This window comes from Drosophila albomicans, chromosome 2L (assembly GCF_009650485.2).
Source record: "Drosophila albomicans strain 15112-1751.03 chromosome 2L, ASM965048v2, whole genome shotgun sequence".
Taxonomy (NCBI): Eukaryota; Metazoa; Arthropoda; class Insecta; order Diptera; family Drosophilidae; genus Drosophila; species Drosophila albomicans.
Genome location: NC_047628.2, coordinates 16,542,525 through 16,563,262, shown reverse-complemented (window position 1 = coordinate 16,563,262; position 20,738 = coordinate 16,542,525). Strand labels below are relative to the sequence as shown.

The window sequence follows — 20,738 nt, the reverse complement described above, 5'->3', positions numbered from 1 at the left end:
GCTCTCTTTCTCTCTCTCTCTCTTTCACGCAGCCAGAGCCTGCTCATGATTAATGATGCGTTTCTGTTGTGATTCGTTCTAAACGTGGGAAATCAGATTCAACAGCAGCAAGCAGCAGCAACTACAGCAGCCGCCGCTGGGCGTCGCTTTAAAGCTCTTGTTCTTGTTCTTACTCTTCTTGTTCTTGCTTCTGCTTCTTCTTGTTGTGCTTGTGCTTTCATTGCGTCTTCCTAGGGCTGCTGCTGCCACGCAATGCTTATTTTTGGTTTTGGCCTTTTACCAATTAATCTTGCGGCCATTTGACAACTGTTTAACGTTCTAATAATCAACGATGATGATTGTTTGGCTGCTTGAAATCACTCTTTATTATATTTTAGCTTCGCTTTGGGCCAGACGCTAATGTTTGTTATGCAAATTTGCGACTTGATTAGAACAAAAAGCCAACTAATTGCGTAAGAATGGATAGATGAAGCAGAATTTCACATTTGTACTCCTCCCATGAAGTTCTATTCATACTGTTGTTGTTGTTCAAATGCTTTCGTAATTGCGCCATATTATTGATATTAGCCGTCGTCATCTCTCCATCTTCGTTTGGCAGCCAGCCAAAAAACAAATGCAGCGAATGTTTTGCTGCCTCCTTGCATTCTGTTTTTCTATCAAGCAACGCACTGCTAGCAGCCATTGCATAACTATGCAATGCCCTGCTTTTTGTAAACACCAATGCTATTGTTGCTTTAAAATACAATTACTACTTCAAATCGTTCTACCCAATTGAATTCATATTCAGAGGGTATTCAACGAAAACTTGCTTGGGGCCACTTCCTGCTAATGGCTCGCTGTGCAACTGGCAGCAAATTTAACAGCTTTAGAACTTTATTTGTCTCTCGGTATTGCATGCTTATTAACTTACTCTTCTTTCACCGTCTCGAACTCACACTAATGCGTTTTCTATTTCTTCTTGTTCTTCATTGCAGGTACGTATGCAAGTTTAACTCTAACTGTAACTGCAAGTGGGCATGGGTATGGGTAAGTGTAAGTGTGCTCATTGATTTGCTTAGGCTCCAACACACAACTAAATGAAACAACAGCAACAGCAAGATATCGCCACACAAATACGTGCTGTGTATGCACGCGTGTCTGTGTGTGTGTTTATGTGTGAGCATATCTCTATGTTAAACAGAAACTGCATTGCGTTCTTTCTTGTTGCTTTGATTGCTTTTGTTTATGTACTTTTTCCACCCATATGGCAGCCGTCAACTCAACTCCCAAAATGTTGTGCTCTCCCTCTCTCTCTCTCTGTCGCTCTCTCTCTCTCTATGTCTGTTTCTCGCTCCCCATTTAACTCAATGTCTTGCACTCTCCGAGAGAGCGACGACTGCACGCCCTCAACTTGTTTTTCGCTCCGTTCATACTCACCGACTATGTCTTCGTTCAGTTGCTTACGAGCCGTCTTTGAGTGCGCAACAGGCTTAAGTTAGAGCTGCGCGAGTTGTTTAAGTTTCACGTCTCTTCGTCGTTTTTAGTTTTGTCGCTTGTCGCGTGTGCCATTCAACAACAAATATTCGACAACTTGCTGCCGTCAATTTAAAAATCATTTCGTCGCGATTTTCACATTTCTTGGCGTCACAAGTCGCGTTTTTAATGCCATTTAGGCGAAAAGGCGAAAACAAAAAATATATATATTGTATACAAATAAAATAAAACAACGCCAAAGTCATGCAATGAGAATTGTCAAATAACCAACCAGTCAAAGTTAATTGCATTTTGTTAATGAGCAAAACGTGGCGGCAACAAAATGTAAAAAGCCAAAAATCGCCAGTAAAACACACAGCCCCAAAATTTATTATAATTAAATAAATCCTAGTGAAGTGTAACACAGCGTTTAAAAAAAAATGTAAATATACAAAATAAATCAATGACGAATGCCATTATAAATCATTTGACGCGAAAGTTATTATTACATTTTATTGTAATCGTGTGTAATGCAACAAAAAGCAGAAATGAGCGCATCCGATTGCATTTCTAACAGTAAAAGTGGCTTATGTCACGCACACACACACACATACACACAGGCATAGACTCCAACTTGGCACGCACACATTTACATACGAGTACGAGAGTCTCGAGTACACGTCTTTATTGGGCTTGGGGACAATCTGGCAACGCTGCGCGCACCGCACAAAGCTGTTTAACTTGTTTCTTTTTTGGCGTGCGCAGTTTTGTGACTTTCCGCTTTGGCTTTAGGTTTGCTTACTGTTTGTTGCTGCTGATGTTTTTTGTTGTTTTTGTTTCTCTTGCTTATCTAACGCACAACTCTTCTAAACAATTTAAATCTTCAGTTTCTTCTATGCGCAGTTTTTGTTGTTGTTGTTAATTGACTTGTTAAAAACCCCAAAAAATATTAGACGAAACTTTCGTGAGAATAACTTCCAAATAGAGGGAAAAGTAGGCACAAGTTTTAGTTTATTGCCAGCAACTTTTTGTGTTTTTGTCTTTCATTTCATTCGCTCGCGAAAGAATAAATCACAAATGTTAATGCTGAAGACAAAACATTAAGCTAGGCACGTGTGAAAGATTCTAAAAGGAAGTTCTAAGTAAAATTTAACACTTTAGCATTGCAGAATCTTCACTTTTTCACACTATTATGTATTTCAAAGATTATTTCATTTGGTTCAACAGAATTTTATTGACACTTCTAAGCGAAGTTCTTAAATCTTGAAACTTTCAATAAAAAAATAAGTTAAGGGGTATCTCAGAATCAAGCACGCCCATCAACAATAGCTCTTCTCACTTGCTTAAGCACCAGTCAAAGCCTGTTCTCTGTCTGGTAAACCAATTAGTGCGCAGGCGCCTCTAACTGGAGAATACCTCACTTAAAAGTCGTTGTAGCTAACCCTGTCCATAAGCCATAAGGCATAAGCACTCTCTTCTTATTTTAGCAGGTAGCTGCTGCTGCTGTTTGAGATCCCAAAGTGAATCGTATCTATTCGTTGCCGAAATGTGACCTTTTCATTGTGTAATTCAATATTGTTCTTGTGGATATATTTTTGAAAAACAGAAAACAGAAAACCGAAAACAGGATCTTCAAATCTCTTGTTTGCTTTGCATTGTAGTTTTCGTTGACTCAATTGCAATTGGTATTTAGTTTTTGTTTTCGAGTTTCTTCTTTTCGAGATATTTTATTTGTTTTGTTTTTCTTCCACACTCTGAGGCCAGACACGTCGCAGTCGAAACGCTTAAGACTGCTCATCACGTAACGTCAAGTATGTGTTAAAGCCTATGTATAAGTTCGAGACTTTACAAGCAGTATGCTATATACCCAATTCAGGTATTCGGGTTCTCTTTTGGATTTCATCATCATCATTCACTCAAAATAATATTGTTGTCTAGTGTAGTGTTGTTCTCTTTTAATGTCATTATGTTTTGGCAGAGAATTGTTTATTTGTTTGTTTTACAACATTTCGTTAGGCTAAATTAGAGACGAGACTTTCAACTGAATCATTAACAAAGAAAACTACTATAAAGTCGAGCCGAGATCTTTGTGGTTGCAACGCTCTTATCATCTGTGACCCCAAGTATTAAAAGTGCCGTTTCAAATTTCAATAGAAATCAATTAAACTCAACTCATGTTTTTCCCTCCACACGCGCAAAGCAAAGAAAAGCTTTTGTATCAACGCGATTGTCTATTGTCGTGTCTGGCTTTCATGAGAAGGGCCCGAGTCATAAAACACCCGAGGAAATATCTCGCCCCTCCATTAAAGGTTGGCTTGAAATTGTCGTTAAAAAGGCAGAAAATGAAAAAAAAATATAAATATACAACACGCACACACTCAATTTGTTGCAGTCTTTGTGGCATAATGTAACCTGACAAGGAGTTACAAATATTATGATTGCGCTACCGACGACGCCCAAAACCCGAAACTAAAACCCGAAAATTCGAAACCAACCCAAATAACCTGTCCCGAGTAATTCTCAGTAAATTCGATTGGCATCTCTAAAAGATCATAAAATCCAAATGAACAAACAGTGGGCAGCAAACGATGATTTTCTTTGGGTAATTGGGATAGTTAGGGAGTAGTTAGGATCGAACGTACCTACAAAATGTTTGTGTGTGGCATATTGCAGGTATTTTTCCATTAGAGACACACCGCAAGAGAGAGAGAGAGAGAGAGAGAGAGAGAGAGAGGGAGGGAGGGAGGGAGAAAGAGAGTGCGGAGTGTGGCATTTGTGTGTTAATTATGCACCTTTTGAGGAAAAAGATTTTCACCTGAGCAGCGGAAAATCGACAGGCGGCAGTCGGGCAGACCAAACAGGCCAAACCACTGCAACTATGGTTGTTGGGCATGGCTAATTTATAATGCACCAGCAGACACACACACAAACCTTCTCTCCCTCTCTGCTTTACTAGTCTGTCTGTCTCACTCGCTCTTGGTTTGGTCTGTGGATCCTTCAGCTAACGGTTATTTCGTTGGTACGGCAATAAAAATGTTATTTACTCGTTTTTGTTGTTTTTATTATTGTGGTTTCTTTTTACCTCCGCTCTCTGTCTTTGTCTCTGTCTCTCTCTCTCCTTCTCGCGTGTTCTCTACTTCATCTTGGCTCGTTTCTGCATCTTTAGCCGAAGGTTGCTGCCCATGCAAAACAACAACAAATCGCCCAAACAAGTTTCTTAAGCTTACATTACATTCTCTCTCTCTTGCTCTTTTACTCTTTCTCTCTTACCCAATCTTGATCTCTGGCAAAAGCTTTGCAACTTGTGTACCGTTAGCAATTTACCCAAAGAAAATTAACTGCGACGTGCGCAAAAAGGCAGCCAGCCAAATGATTGAAGGAGGGCGGAACAAGGAAAAAGGCGAAACACGAGTGGTTGCTGTAAAAATTGGATATTTATTGACCAGAGCGATGGGTCAAGGTCAGCTACGTGCCCATTTCATTTGGATGACAAGCGAAAGCGGCCAAACCGAAACAACTCAAAAGAATCTTCACTTACTTCTTCTACTCCCTTTTTTTGTTTTTTTGCTGCCCTCAATGATCAGCTTTGAAAGTCGCAACGCTTGACCGTCTTAAATTTTTATGATACGCGATTATTATTATTATGATTTTGTGTTGTGCTTTGTATTTTTGGGAGCTTTGCGGATTTGCTTTGTGCACGTTTCTCATGTTGTTGTCGTCTTTTAATTTACAGCTTTTGTGTTATTGCCGGCCATTCGAATCAGGTCAAAACGGTTGCTTTCTTTCGCCACTGCCGTGACCACGCCCCTTTCTCTTCGTCTCCACCCTTTGAAATTTGCATTCACACGCATTCGTGCGCTTTCTTCGCCCACAGAGCGAAAGAGAGAGAGAAGGTCAAAACAAGTTCAATATCTAACGTATCGCTAACTCTTCTTGTCTTGGCAAGCTTTAAGCTCGTTAACTCTTTAATCTGCCAGCAGCAGCTCTATGGGGGAATTTTACTTGCAAATTTCACTAGACTTTATAATTGAAAGTTTTTATTTTTCTCCTTTTTTTGGGTCATAAATTTAGATCTTACTGTGATTAACTGTTGTTTTTTTGTTCGCTTTATGAAAAGTGAAGGCCCGACTTTATTAACTAAAACGAGTTAAAACTTCTAGTTAAATTCGCGCGCAAAAAAAATTTATACGTATAAATAAACTTCCCCACAATTAGGAATATTGTTTTGTGTATTTTGAGACTCGAAATAATTGAATTTTAAATTAAATTTTCAATTAGAGATAATAGCAAAATGTAGCGCTTATGTTTTTTGTACGTTTTTAACTTTGAACTACGCCCACATTTACGTCAGTTGTAAATCTAACAAAAAACAACTTTGCAATTTACTGTTTGCTTTTTTTTTCGGAGGTTCTCTTATCGAGAATCGATTTTTTTAGGGGGGAAGTTCATTAGATATTTCGTTGTTTGCTTGATTGAGTTTTGATTTATAACGTGTACAAAGGGAGCAACAACAAGCCAAAATTGATGTTAATTATGCAGCAACAGCAACAACAACAACAACAACTCAGCTGGCTAACTTAAGTCCAGCTGTCAGCTCATTGAACTGTGCGCCTACGGCAGAGCATAGCTAAAGATACAGATACTTGGACAAATAGTCTCTCAGATACAGATACGGAGATACTCGTATTCGTTGATATTATTATGTTTTCTAGTCGGATGTGTTTGCTGGGCGCGTTGAGCCGCTCAAGGTTTCTTGTCTCGTCATCTCAGCAACAGCATGATCATTATCGCGATCAACACGACGACGAACGCGATCATGATCTCTGACGTTAATTGAAACTCTTTGCACAAATTACACAATGCCAAGAGATAAATTGTACGAAAATGAAAAGTGTTCTGGTTACGAATGAAAATCCATAAACGAAAAGTTTTACGAATTAATGATGAATCTTTTTAATGTTAGCGAGGAAGGTCTTCCACATTTACCGCAAATTAATAAACTCGAGGCAATTTATCAAATCTGAAGCTAAAATCGATCAGCAGTCTTGTCGATAGATTGTTTTTTGTTTTTATTATTTTTTTAGGGGCAACCTCAACCGTTGTTTCAGCCTCTGCAACATTGTTCATTGATCTTTATATCCATGATCATTATCGTTAGCTGTGCAGTGGCAAAACTAACCTCATTTATTGTCATTACGTGTATTTTTGCGTGATTATTTATTATTTATTCTGTAGTTGTGCTTAATGCGCATTTTGCAGCAGGTTTGGTTTCTTGTCTTTTATTTCTATTTGAACTTCTTTTGTTGGCGAATCTTCATGACGCAATTAGTCTTTGATTTTTTTGTTTTTTGTCGTGATTTGGTTCTTTGCAGAATCTCTTTTTGCTGCGGTGCTTGACATCAAAAATACAACTACAATGGAATTTCGAATATACTGATTAGCAATGCAAACAAAGCACGTTTCACGTTTACTGCTTAACATAAATCAAAATCCAGCAAAAATTGCAATAGCAGCAGCTGATTTCAATGCTGATTGATTTATTGTCCTATTGCGAATTCAAATTCTGTTCTCGTCTGTTCTCTGATGCTCTATGCTGATAAAAGTGTTTGCAGAATAGTTGAATAGAGTTGTTTATTTCGAATTTGCATTTTCAATGTATCAGGTTGATTATTTTTAGATGGTTCTAAACATTACTTACTTTAAATATTGAATTATTCAAGAAGTTGCATAATCGCCTTTCTTTATGAATATTAGAGAAAGTTGCAGGGTATCTTCTGGTCGTAATTTATTCGCCTACGTTATTTTTGGGGATTTTATTTCGCGGATTTTGATTGATTGTTGAAACATTGCGCATAACTTGCAATTTTTTTATTATTTCTTTTTTTTTTGGCAATTAAAGCGTGCAATAACTACAAAAACAATAACAATAAAAGCTGTTGTTGTTTCGCCTCTCAATTGGCCAAGAAAAAATGGCCAATAACGCTTCCGCGAGCGTTGGACGAGCACTTGAAAAGCCGCCAAAATAGCCACAAACAAATCCAAATGTGTGTAAGTTCAAGTGCAAAAGTGTGTGTGTTAAGTGTGTGTGTGTGTGTGCGCGACACTGTCAATCACAAGTTACAAAATACAAAAGTGAAGCAACTCGCGTCGAATGATTTGTGATTGCCACAAATTAAATTCGCACAAAACACATTGTTAATTTTCATTGTTTCTCTATTATTTTTTTTATGTTTGATGTTTTGCGCTGATCTCAGTAGATTTTGCATAATAATTATTGAGACGCGATACAAAAAATAAATAATATAAAAGAAAAGAGAGAAAAACGCGTGCGATTTTCGTAGCTGTTGACGCTGCTGATCTCTCTGCTTTCTGTGATGATTCCCTGCGTGAGTCTCGCCGAAACGAGCGTCATTGGCAACATGAAGGAGCGTGTCAAGGAGATGAAAGTGTTTGGCTGTCGCCTCAACTTTTGGAATCACATTGGCCATAGCCTGACCAGTTCCAAGGCCAAAGAAGGTAATGCATCTATAAGACACCGTAAACGTAGCCTAAGAAATTCCTAACTCCAAATGAAGCTAGCACATTTCTTTGAAATTAAACGGTTAACTGGAGGAGTACTTAAAAAGAAAACTTAGGATGGGTTATATCATTTATTTTACTTATTGTTTGTTTATTTAAAAGAAAAGATACCAAACAATTTCTAAACTGAAGTTAACTAGAGGAATACTTTATAAAACAAACTTAAGATGGGTTATATCATTTATTTTACTTTAAGAGTTATCAAATAATTTTTAAACTGAATTTACAATTGTGTCCATTTATTGTGTTTTTTGTAAAATTGTTGTAATTAGCGAACACATATTTTATATCTGAAATATGATTGTATTTAAAATTTCGTTGCTTAGCTAATTTGAAAATTCTATAGCCTCAACATTAGTATTAAAATCATTACAAAATTAATGTCAATAATATATGAAAAACGATTTTAGTGTTATGTTGCAAATAACTTAAAATATATGAAGGCGTCGCTGTTGCTGATGATGACAAGGCCAGTCGAGTTGCATTTAGCGACAATCTGCAATGCCAACCACACATTAAGAGCCAGTCAAAGATGGAGAGTAAGAAAGAGAAAGAGAGAGAGAGAGACAGAGAAGAGTTCTCTGTATAAAGAAGTCGGCTCCACGCCTCGCAATTATAATGATTATAAGGCTGAAGAAGCTGGCAATGATGGCAGGCGGTTATTAGATGATCGGATCGCCATATGACAAACAAAAGCAACAGCAGCAGCAGCTACTCTGAACATAATGATGATTGCAATGATGATGATGATGATGATGATGATGACGATGATGGGGAGACAAAACGCAGATGCAGACAGCAGATGCGGCAATTGCATAATTGAAATGAATTAGCAGTCGGCCAGCAGAGAGAGAGAAACGCAAACTCAGTGAAACTGAAAGTGCCAAGCGTGCCAATGAGGAAATCACATAAAGTGGGCGTGGTACACATATGCATATACATATATATATATTTGTATGTAAATGCATTAATAAAACGTCAGACACTGCAAAGATTTCAGTTTGCGATTCTGATTGTAATTCAAGTAATCGCTTATGCGCATCTTGTACAACGTTCACGTTATGGCAATTACAGCCAACAAGAAGAAGATTGAAACCTGCCCCAAAGGGCATGTGAGTTTCTGTATCTGTATCTGTGGAGTTAAACTCTGCAGCTTTAGTTGTCTGTCGTCTTTAGAGATAGATAGAGGGAGAGAGAGAGAGAGAGAGAGGCATGCAAATGTTGAGTTGACAATAAAATTATTGCTTTGTTGTTAACTGACATTGTTTTGTGGCTGAGCGCCTATTTATGGCCTTTACTTAACAATGACCACAAAAATTCGCAATTTGCATTTGCAATTCGAGCCAAACGGTCAAACAGCCACTTGACTATGGGGCCAACAAAGTTGCTGCTACAGCTTCAGCTGCTGCTGCGTTTTGTTGATGTTGTTGTAATTTGTAATTGAAGTTGTTGTTGTTGTTGCTGCGGCCGCTTTAAAGTTGGCCAAGCAATTGATCAGCGGGCCCAAGCAATTTTGCCTCTAGATACCCAGCAAAAATACCAAATTAGGCTAGGCAAAGGGCATATCAGTTTTGCAGTTTAAATGAAGGAAAAAATAAATTAAATAATGAGGCAATTGCATACAATATATTTAGATATTATTTGAAAAGTTGAAATTTAAAAAAAAAAATACAAAATAACAAAAAGTTATAAATGTTATAGTCGTGAAATTGCATATAAAATTGTTTTTTAAATAACTTCCAAGTTTGCTATCCAAATGTTATGCAAATAATTCAGAATGTACACATTAATATGTTTATTAGCTATCAATTAACATCTTTCAATATTTTTTCTTTTATTTTGTGAAAGGGATTTTTCAATATTTTGAAATCGTTTTTAACAGTTTAGAACTTAAATTTTTGTTATTCAATTTAACGTGTGTCTAGCTATTTATAAAGAAGAAGAGTCACAATAAGTATTTTATTTAAATACCAAAACTATCACCAAAAATATACGTCACCATCGCGCATTCTTAACAGCCACTGTCTATCCATAACGATACATGTCGAACAGCCAGTCAATCACATGTCGCTAGTGACGTCACAAACGTTGCCAGTCGTGCCGCAATGCAAATAAAATTTTTGACACATTTGTTACTCGTTTTATGAGTCGCCGCTGTGCAGGGGAAAATTGGCAATTCGAGTGCGATAAAAACGTCAACGGTTTACATTTAACAGTCGACAGTTGACAGTTTTGTTTTTTATTTTTACCCGACAGCCGGGGAGTTACCCACTTGAAATTCTCAGCCTTCATAGCAAGAAAGAGAGACTCAGAGATAACGAAAAAGAAAGAGAGAGAGAGAGAGAGACAAACCAGACAACACACGATCTGCAGCACGTTCGCAGCTTGGCAACTTGATAGAAACAGCTGAGCTGAAGCATTAAGATAGAAATGCATGTAAAACTGTTTTGCGCTCGCCTCTTAAGCTCAGCTCAGCTCAGCTTGCTTTATTAAGATTCAGTATTTTTTTTGTGTAATGCCATTCTGTGCGTGTCTGCACACGTCGTTTATGGTACGTGTCTTGCTCGAGAGATCGTTTAGTGTGCTTGTATCTCTGTCTCTCTGTCGAGGTCTGGAATATCCGGTTTGCATTTCCATTTGTCGCCACAGCGAAAATGATTTTGCATAAAACTGAAGGAAGAGAGGGCGTGGACCATGAAAACAAGTTCAACACCAAAAAAACTATAAAAAAAAAAACAAATTATTGACAGCCTGAAAAATGGGGGAAAATTTATTTCACAAAAAAACCAAATATAAATAAATATAAACAACTTTTAAGCAAAACTGATGCGCAGCCAGCCAGCAGCTAGAACGCACAAGGTCAACGCAGCAGCAACAAAAGTTGCTTATCAACTCTGCCAATACTTTTACAACAATAAGTCTTAAAGCGACTTTTTTTTCTTCTGCTCTTCGATCTGCCAAAGTTGCAGGCGGTATTTAAGTGTTGTTGTTGTCTTTTAAATGGTTTCATTATAAATGCATAAAAATCCACGGCGTCGTCGACAGCGTCATCATCATCGACATTCACTCGACTAAAACAACAATAAAAGCAACAGAATACAAAAAAAAAATATTTCAAGCAGCTGCTTTTTTGTTTTAGTCTGCCCGCCTTTTGTTCGTTGTTGTTGTCATTTTTCATATGCAAATTAGTTTTATTACTTTTATTGTTGTTGCTGTTGCTATTTGGTGTTTTTTTTATGTTGCGTTAATTGGCCACAACAATCGCCAAGGGGGTGCAAAGTTTACAAAAAAAAAAAAAAAACACAAAATAACATACATACATAAATCATAGCAAAAGATGCTTGCAAAGGAAATCTTTGAAGGGGGAGGAGGGGCGGGAGAGAAAATGAGTGTGGAAATTGCTGAAATGCGGTGAAAAGCCGAAACGTTGAAAATAGTTTAAGAAATGCTTTGCAGGCAAAGCTTGAGACGCACAACGTAATTAAAAAACGAAAATCGAAAAAACAAGAAAGTTTAATTATCTCTGCGCTTTGCTGATGCATCAAAAATACCCTTGAAGATTGTTTCTATGGGATTTTCGAAGTAAAAGTCGAATTCATTTGAAAAATAGGTTTTAATACAATCGATTGTTTTGACTATTGACTTGAAAACAGTTGCATGAAATTGTCATACTTAAAACAAGTTTGTTTGTGATTTTTTTTGTGTTTCTAAATGGGATTATACTTTTGCTTTCTTGGTATTTGCTTAGTTTACACTGACGTAGATGCTATAATTAAGTATTCCATGTGGTGTTGATAAATTACCCTATATCATTCCCTTTAAACGGGTTAATTCATATGTTCTGCTAATTCGATGGGATTTCCTTGAAGTGAATAATTTACATGACCCATTTTTCATTCACTTTACTCAATAATTAGCAGAGAATCGTTTGTTTAAGTTCGAAATTTCAAATTTTGCACTTTTAATTAAAATTTATTTAATTGTATATTTACTTATTTCATTGGAATTGCAAGCGTTATTTCAGTTCTAAATTTAAAAATGCAAAAAACATTGCATAAATTAATGCAAATTTTGAATCAAGGTGATCGCAATGTATCCATTAAAATCTACACGAGAATCTTGCTACAAAACCCATCTATTTAACACCATGAAATTATGATGATGGCATCGTTGGTTATCACAAGTCGTCAATTAGAATTTAAAATGTTGGTGTAAGCTATCTATTTAACCACTTAGTCAATTGCCGCTTGCGGCTGACATTAAACAGATCAGTTAACTAGATACTCTTTATTCCTCTCTCTCTCTCTCTCTCCCTCACTTCGTCTCTCTCTTTCCATTATCTGTAAGTTTATCTAGCGCTTCCTAGCTTCTAGTTGGAATTTCACTTCCGTCTTGCATAAATTGAGTTTCGAAATGTTTGCTGCATACTTTGGATGCATGCCACGTTGTGTTGCGTTGTTGCGCTCTGTTCTGTTCTGTTCTGGCTATAACTGTGAGTAATCAGTCGACAAATTGCTGTTTGGCCAATTAATCAAACTCAATCAACAGCAAGGCGAAACGCCCACAGCACTTGGGCGACTTGTAATTTGCGTTTAAATACCCTGCACTACACCCAACTACATAATAAACTTGCAGTGCATATAATTTGTGAGTGCAAAAGATGTATTCACAGGGTATATTTGATCGTTGCGTTGAAAGCAACAGGTATTTTATATGGCCAATTTGCATAGATTTTGCGCACTCGAATCTAATTAAAAGTCAAAATGTTTATTACGCATTCATCAATGTTGTTGTTGTTGTTATTATTGTTGATTTGTGTGATTGCCATTGTAGTTGTTGTTGGTTGATGTTGTTGCTATTTTATATGCGCGTCGCGCATGCGTTCAAATGTTATTAACCTACATTTGCATAAAAATGTTACAACAACAACCACAATAACAACAACAGCTGCAATAATAACGATTAAAAATTGTTTTGTTTTGTTTTGCTGTTTCCTGTCTGATTGTTTTTTCTTGTTGTTGTGTTTGTGCGCTGCACATTTTTTTTAAATTTATTGTAATTATTTTCTTGCTGTTGTTGTAGTAGTTTTCAAGTTTTCTTTTTCATGCAAATTGCAAATTAGTTGACAACATTTTTCACACGCTTTTTATGAGCTTCGGATGTAAACATTTAACCTTAATTTTGTTCATCTTTTACTTCGCCATTTGTAACTTGGATTATCTCTGTTTTATCTCGGCTAAGAAGAGGTACGTCAAGTGGCTCATTTAAAGCGTCCCGAATTTCGATTGCACAACAAGTCATTAATCGCAATTGAAAGGAGGCAGCATTCAATTATTTCCTGCTTTATGTCTTGCTGCTGCAGCCCATTTCAAATTTGCAATTAAATTGCACTTGCACGCGGCATCATCATAGAGATGGTACGCGTTTTGTGGCAAAGCAAATTAGCGAGTATTTTTTTATGGATCTTTAACTTGTTTCAGCTGCAGCAGCTGAGAGCAAAGTGAGCTTTGCCTTGGCCGCGCTCTGCAAAATGAGCTTCAATGCCGGTCTGAAATTTATGTTGCCTACTTTTAGGCGGCGCATTTAAAAAGCAAAAAGTGACTGCTCAATTACGAGTGACTTTCAAATTTAATCAACATTTAAAAGTTATTAACAACAAGCCTGTTTATTACATATTAAATATTTTCCATTTATATGTAATAAGCTGCATTTATTTTAATTTGCCTTTAAAAACGGCTTATTTATATTTTATTTTATCTTGCTACTTGCTAGCTCTCACTCTCTTAAATTTGCTCTCCCTCTCTTGCAACTCAGTTGCTCTCTTCGCAACTTGTCAAGTATGTCTGTTGTTATTTTTTTCTTCTTTTTGCTTGCATTACCTGTTGCTTCATCGAAGTGCGCAGAAAACAGTACAAAAGTTTGCACACAAAAAGTCCACGCATTTTGTTGTTTTCTTTTTATTTAAGTTTTTGCGGCTTTTTCTTGTGCGCCAGCCACTTTGGAGTTTTGCTTTTTTTTTCTGCGTTTACGTTTGCGTATTATACAAGTGTTTCTTATTGGGGTTTTTTTTCTTTGCTTTGCACAGAGAGTTGGAGTTGTCTAATGAATAAGCGTTTCCAAGCGCTGTGTTGTGTTGATGTAATTGTTGGAACTTGGAACTTTGCTGTTGCTTACTGTCAGTTGCCTTTTGGCCCCAACAACAAAATACAGTTACAATTGCCCCCACATACACTGTCATGCACGCGCACACACACACACATATATACATACATGCCCAATGGGCAGAAGTCTTGATCTGTGCCTCTGTCTTGCCCAAGTCAAGCCATCAAGCCATCGCGTTGTCTTCATCGTTTCGCTTGGCGGCTTCTGTAGCTGATTGTTATACTCGCCACCCAACAAGTAAAAGGGTAGTTTAATAAATGGTAATCGAAGAAGACATTGTAAATAAATTCGTGTTTTGAATAGTAAACTTTTCTCATTAGTATTATAGCTCTAAGGACTGAATTCTCTTATTAGACAAAAATGAAGTTGCAGTTGATGATTTATAAAAATTTAGTAGCGGGTATCTCTACGTTGAGCATTCTCTCCACTGTGGCTTTCTTAGTTATTGTTTGTTGCTGTTGCCGCTGCTGCTTGTTACATACTTCGGTGCGGTTCTCCGGAGGCCTCGGTGCTTTAAGCTTTGCTCTTCTCTTTTCGCTCGCCACCAACGTCGCTGCCGTCGCCACTTGCACTGAGCTGCTGCTGTTGTTAAAGTTGTTGTAGTTGCTGTTGCTGCTACAATTAAGTTTTACTTTATGTTTATTGCCTCTGTTGGTTTTCTGTTGTTGTTATTTTCTCAGCGTTTTGCCATTCATGCGTTCGCCTCGTTGTTCGCTCTACACTTGCCAGCGTCGTCGACGTCGTCGTCGCTCACCTTCGGCTGCTGTTGTTGCCTCTGCTGCTGCTGCTGCTGCTGTTGTTACTCTTATTGTTGGCTAGCGAAAAATTTCATTTGCCGTTTTGTCAGTTGGCTTTTAAACATTTACTGAAACAGTTCGCGAAGAGCGCTAAAGAAATATTTTGAAAATCCCCACAACGAAAATTAAATACATAATTAAATGATTATTTCAATAATATTATTAACGAGCTGACAGCGTTTATTATAGTTAACGAAAAAAGTAGTGTTGTTGTTTTAGATGTTGTGCGTTGTAAATCAGTGAAGTGCAAATAAAAAACTTTCCGTCTTGTCATGAAAATTGTTTTCAAAATGGCTGCCGCTCGCATTGCGTGAAAGCCAACTTGAGAAGAAGAAGCAGCAACTGCACCAGGCAAATGACATAGAATTGAAAGTGAATGTGGCGTCCAGTTATCGATATCGTACACGATACTCGATAAATTGGGGGCTTTGCATATTGCCAGGAAGCAATTGGGGGCCAAACGGCGAACGCGGTTAACGGTAAAAGCCAGTCGCAGAGTTGCTTAGATCGTCGAAACAACTAAAGGTCAGGCCAAGTAGCATGGAAATGCCAGTAACACCACCACCACCAACAACAACAACAACGACGACGACGACGAGCAGCCACAACTACAACAACAATATAAGCAACGACTACGACAACAAAATTGCAAAAAGGAAGCAGCCATGAAACCAGTTTGACAACAACTTCAAATTGTAGTCAAAGCAAATGCAACAACCACAACATCAACATCAACAACAATAGCAACAAATAACAACTGAACAAGTGATTTATGTGAAAGTGAATTGACACAAATATTGCAAAAATTTATAATCACAAGTCGCAGCTCCGTTTTTCTCTTTGTGTGAAAAGTGGCATCCACTCGATATCTGCTTTGGGGATCTTGAGCGTGTCCACAACTCAAGGAAGCTAGCAGGCAATAGAGATGATGCTTCTATCGGCACTGAAGCTGGGTAAGACAAATGCAAACTACAAAACAACTACAAGCCACTTTGTGTTGGCCGATGATGAGTCAAAACTAGCCAAAAATAAAGTTGGACAAGTTAAAAAGCTAGTCAAGAGAGTATTCGACTGTTAGCTACCCGGTAATCAGCAAATTGAAGTAGTGGAATGACAATTACATGTGCAACTGTTTTCTAAATAAATTTATAAGCCAGGATTCTAAATTAAATTTGTTCTACAACTTTCGAAACTAAAAAAGGAATAAAAGTTAAAGTACAAGCGTTGTTATCTTAACTTTAAGTTATAGTTTGAATAGACTTTAAACTTTTAAGGCAATCAAAGTTTCAGATATTTCTACTATGTTATTACACCCTTCTTGGTAAACTATAAATAAGTATATTTTGTCTACAACAGGTCATGAAATTCTTGTATTCCCTTTTGGGTTTAACAAATGCCGCTAAACTTGTTTTATAGAGCAAATTATTCTTTGGCTATGTTTTCTATTTTTTTTTTGTGGGCGTTTCTTGTGAGTCACGTCAGAGTTTCACCTGCCGCAAGAACTGTGGAACACGTGTTTGAAAGTCTGGCAACTACTTGATATCTTTACAAGGTCTGGCAGCTGCAACAACAACTGCAACAGCAACAGCAACTGCGGCAGCAACTGACAAATTTGCATAACAACAATTTGCCGCGCCACTACAAATACGAAAACGAAAAAAAGTGCAAGAAAAATGCACAGAAAATTACACAATTGGCCATAAACACGATGCGGACCACAAGATAATGACAATTTGTCCGGCGGGCTGAAATGTGTGCATATGACTGCAGCCACGCCCCCCGTTTGCTGCCAATCATAAGCAATTTTATTTATATAGTCTATGTGAGTGTGTAGAAAAAGTATTGCTTCCGTTTTGAGCCAATTTGCCAAGATGGAAAATTATGAAAGACAACGACAAAAAAAAGAAAGCTTGAAGAAAAGCTTTCTTTCGCCGAGGCCATAACGAAGTTTACAATCCTGTATGAAGAGGTGTTTAAAATTGAGAAGACTCTCTGCTTCTTTTGCCTCATTCATGCACATAGCTTTAGTTTGCAACATCAGACAACATGGGCAAACAATGAAAATGCTGCCAGCGTTTTTCATTTGCATGTAAAATGGCATAACAAAAGCTACACGTCTGCGACGACGACGACGCCGGCAAAAGCCAAGTGTGCCAAGAAAGAAAAACTTTCTATTATGTTGTTGCTTGCTGTTCACATTTTTTTCCCATTTTCTTTTCTGCCTGCAGGCTCTAACTTTGCGCTGGTGTCGCCTCTTTGCGCGGCACGTTTTGCTCGTTGTTTGCTTGCAACCCGCGGGAGCAGATGCGGGCAGACAGATAGATAGATGGCGAATAGAGTCAAAGAGTGGGCGGGTGTGCAAAGGAATAGTAAAGTTTTCACATGAAAAATGCGGGCCCGCATTTTGATAATTGAAAATTGGTTTATTATCAATTGAAAGTTTTCCCCATTTCTGTATTTTTTGTCAGTCTGCAGGGCAAAGCGAAATACAATACTTATATTAATATATAAGTAATTTGAAACATTTGTGTGTGAGAAGCGACTGTTGCTACGGCTTGGGAAATCGTCTTGCAGTCACTTTCGCTTTGCTGATTTCGATTAACCTTCACTTTTGCTTTAACTTTTTTGTGCCTTTGCTTCGATTCGGAGAACTCGAGCGGCTTCAAGTGGCGCCTACTCGAGCACTCGAAGCACATTGAAGCACCCACCAAAAAAACAAAAAAACACCAAAAGTGAGTACTTGAAAATGCTAACGCTGCTTACTCATCGCCACAAATGTTTCTCTTTCTCTCTCTCTCAGTCAGCCAGTCAGTCAGTGTGTGTAATTGTTGCATAAGTCGTCCCACAAGAGTCGAACTTAATTGGGGTTACATTTGGAGTTCAGCTGCGTTTTGGTTTTGTTTTGTTTTGTTTTATTTTTTTGTGAATTGATTTGCATAGCTGTGAAATATTGACAGACCAGGCGAGAGCTGATCAACGGATAAAGTCATCATCAGCTTGTCAGCTTGCCATTTACCTATCTTAGCCTCCTCTCCCCTCCCCTACCCTTCGTTGCTTCTTTGACCACCTCAATAGCTTGGCTACCACTGTGGGCGGCCGCCTTGAATCCATTGGGTCCATTAACGTTTCAGTGTCGAATTGCAGTAATTAACCTTGACAAGAATCGCGCAGCGACTTGGTTACGTTGGTTTTTTGTTTTAAGGCGATTTTCGATACTTTGTTTTGGGCTAATTACGAGCGTGTGCAGCAGCTTGTCTGTTTTATCGCACTAATACCCTGTATGCCTATACCTCTAATTTTGAGGCGATGGGTACAAAGTCACCTTGTAGTAAGTCGAGTCAAATTTGTGCGGTATAAAACGAAAGACTTAGGCAACGAACTTGCCCCACCAAATTGTTGTAATTAAAAACAACATAATATAAACATATTATAAAACTAGAAATACATATAAAAATAAAAAAGAGTTTTAAACATATTGCTAACGTTTCCTGTTTCCGGCGTTTCGGTGTTTTTGCAGGCAACGGCAGTTCTCCAGCCCAGAATTCGACACGCAGCATCAGCCCGAACAACTCGACGACCAACAGTCAATTCAGTTTACAGCACAACAGCTCCGGCAGCCTAGGAGGCGGTGGCAGCGGCAGTGGTATCGGAGTTGGCGGCGGAGGAGGAGGCTTAGGCAGCCCCAACGGCGTAGGAGGCGGCGGCAGTTGCACACCCACATCGCTGCAGCCACAGGTGAGTCCCGACTTCCCATTATTCCATTTCCTTAGCTAATCGAAGTGATATTCTTGTAGTCCTCGCTCACGACGTTCAAGCAGTCACCCACTTTACTCAACGGCAACGGCTCTCTATTGGATGCCAACATGCCTGGGGGAATTCCAACACCTGGCACGCCCAACTCCAAAGCCAAAGTAAGTTGGAGCATATACCTATTAAAAGTAAGGATATTTAATTGAAACTGTTTTGCTATTTCAGGACAACTCGCACTTTGTCAAGCTGGTAGTGGCGCTTTATCCTTTCAAGGCCATCGAAGGCGGCGATTTATCTCTGGAAAAGGTGAGAAGAGAACATCTATAGAGGAATTGTAATGTTTACTAAATTTGTAATCCCTTTTAGAATGCTGAGTATGAAGTCATTGACGACTCACAGGAGCATTGGTGGAAGGTGAAGGATGCAGTCGGCAATGTCGGCTATATACCCAGTAATTATGTCAAGCCTAAAGCGCTGCTGGGCCTGGAACGTTATGAGTGAGTATTTGTGAATACTAAATGCCTTTTAAATACAAGCTAAATTCATAATTCTAGATGTTAAATAAGAGTTAAAGGAATAATCAAAAGAAATTAGAAAAAATTGTACTTTTAGTTAGATTTTTCTAGTAATAAGAAAATAGAAAAATTGGTCCTTTAAATTTGACTTTTCTAGCAATAAACGAAAGCATTTGATTTTTGATTATGAGAATGATTAGAGTTAAATTTTTGTAATCAAAATTAAAGTTAGCTATAGTTTTAATTATGCAGCTACTTGAAATCGTATTTAAATAAAATTTTTTCTCTTTTTCTTTTCTAGATGGTACGTCGGCGATATGTCGCGACAACGCGCCGAGTCCTTGCTGAAGCAGGGCGACAAGGAGGGCTGCTTTGTGGTGCGCAAGTCATCGACCAAGGGTCTCTACACACTCTCGCTGCATACCAAAGTGTAAGTTATACAATCATTCAAAGTTTTTCCCTCTCTAAACTATTTCTTTCCTTCTCCAAACAGTCCCCAGTCGCATGTGAAGCACTATCACATCAAACAGAACGCCCGCGGCGAGTATTATCTGAGCGAGAAGCATTGCTGCGAAACCATACCGGATCTGATTAACTATCATCGCCATAATTCGGGCGGACTGGCGTGCCGCTTGAAGTCATCACCATGCGATCGTCCTGTGCCACCAACAGCGGGCTTGTCCCACGACAAATGGGAAATCCATCCCATGGAACTGATGCTGATGGAGGAGCTGGGCTCGGGGCAATTTGGTGTTGTGCGTCGGGGCAAATGGCGCGGCTCCATCGATACCGCAGTCAAGATGATGAAGGAGGGCACCATGTCCGAGGATGATTTCATTGAGGAGGCCAAGGTCATGACCAAATTGCAGCATCCAAATCTAGTGCAGCTCTATGGCGTTTGCTCCAAGCATCGTCCCATCTACATTGTCACCGAATACATGAAGCATGGCTCGCTGCTCAACTATTTGCGCCGGCACGAGAACACGCTCATTGGCAACATGGGCTTGCTTCTGGACATGTGCATACAGGTGAGCAAGGGCATGGCCTATCTGGAGCGGCACAACTACATTCATCGCGATCTGGCGGCCCGCAATTGCCTCGTTGGCTCCGAGAATGTCGTCAAAGTGGCCGACTTTGGTTTGGCGCGTTATGTGCTCGACGATCAATACACAAGCTCTGGCGGCACGAAGTTCCCCATCAAATGGGCACCACCCGAGGTGCTCAACTACACACGGTTCTCCTCCAAGAGTGATGTTTGGGCTTACGGTAAGCTTCCCTATATAACTTAAGTATATCCATCAATTGCTAATGTATCTATTCGCTGCATTCTAGGCGTGCTCATGTGGGAGATCTTCACCTGTGGCAAAATGCCCTATGGCCGTCTAAAGAACACCGAAGTCGTCGAGCGTGTGCAACGCGGCATTATACTAGAGAAACCAAAGTCGTGTGCCAAGGAGATATACGATGTAAGACCTAAGTAAAA

General features: G+C 38.7%; 1 protein-coding gene across 3 annotated transcripts in view; it reads left to right on the top strand.

Annotated features, from left to right (window-relative positions):
* LOC117563592 (tyrosine-protein kinase Btk29A) overlaps positions 1-20,738 on the top strand; it is a 49,089-nt gene that overhangs the window by 26,972 nt on the left and 1,379 nt on the right. Inside the window, exons 1-8 of one of the 3 annotated variants that reach the window (XM_034241979.2) lie at positions 7,735-7,968; positions 18,508-18,725; positions 18,785-18,901; positions 18,966-19,046; positions 19,107-19,237; positions 19,557-19,685; positions 19,749-20,521; positions 20,588-20,721. In XM_034241979.2, the coding sequence (XP_034097870.1) occupies positions 7,827-7,968; positions 18,508-18,725; positions 18,785-18,901; positions 18,966-19,046; positions 19,107-19,237; positions 19,557-19,685; positions 19,749-20,521; positions 20,588-20,721 (1,725 nt within the window). In that variant the 5' untranslated portion in view covers positions 7,735-7,826. Of the gene's footprint in view, positions 1-7,734; positions 7,969-15,831; positions 15,944-18,507; positions 18,726-18,784; positions 18,902-18,965; positions 19,047-19,106; positions 19,238-19,556; positions 19,686-19,748; positions 20,522-20,587; positions 20,722-20,738 lie in introns of those variants that run through there. The other 2 variants (XM_034241980.2, XM_034241978.2) reach the window with 2 other exon arrangements.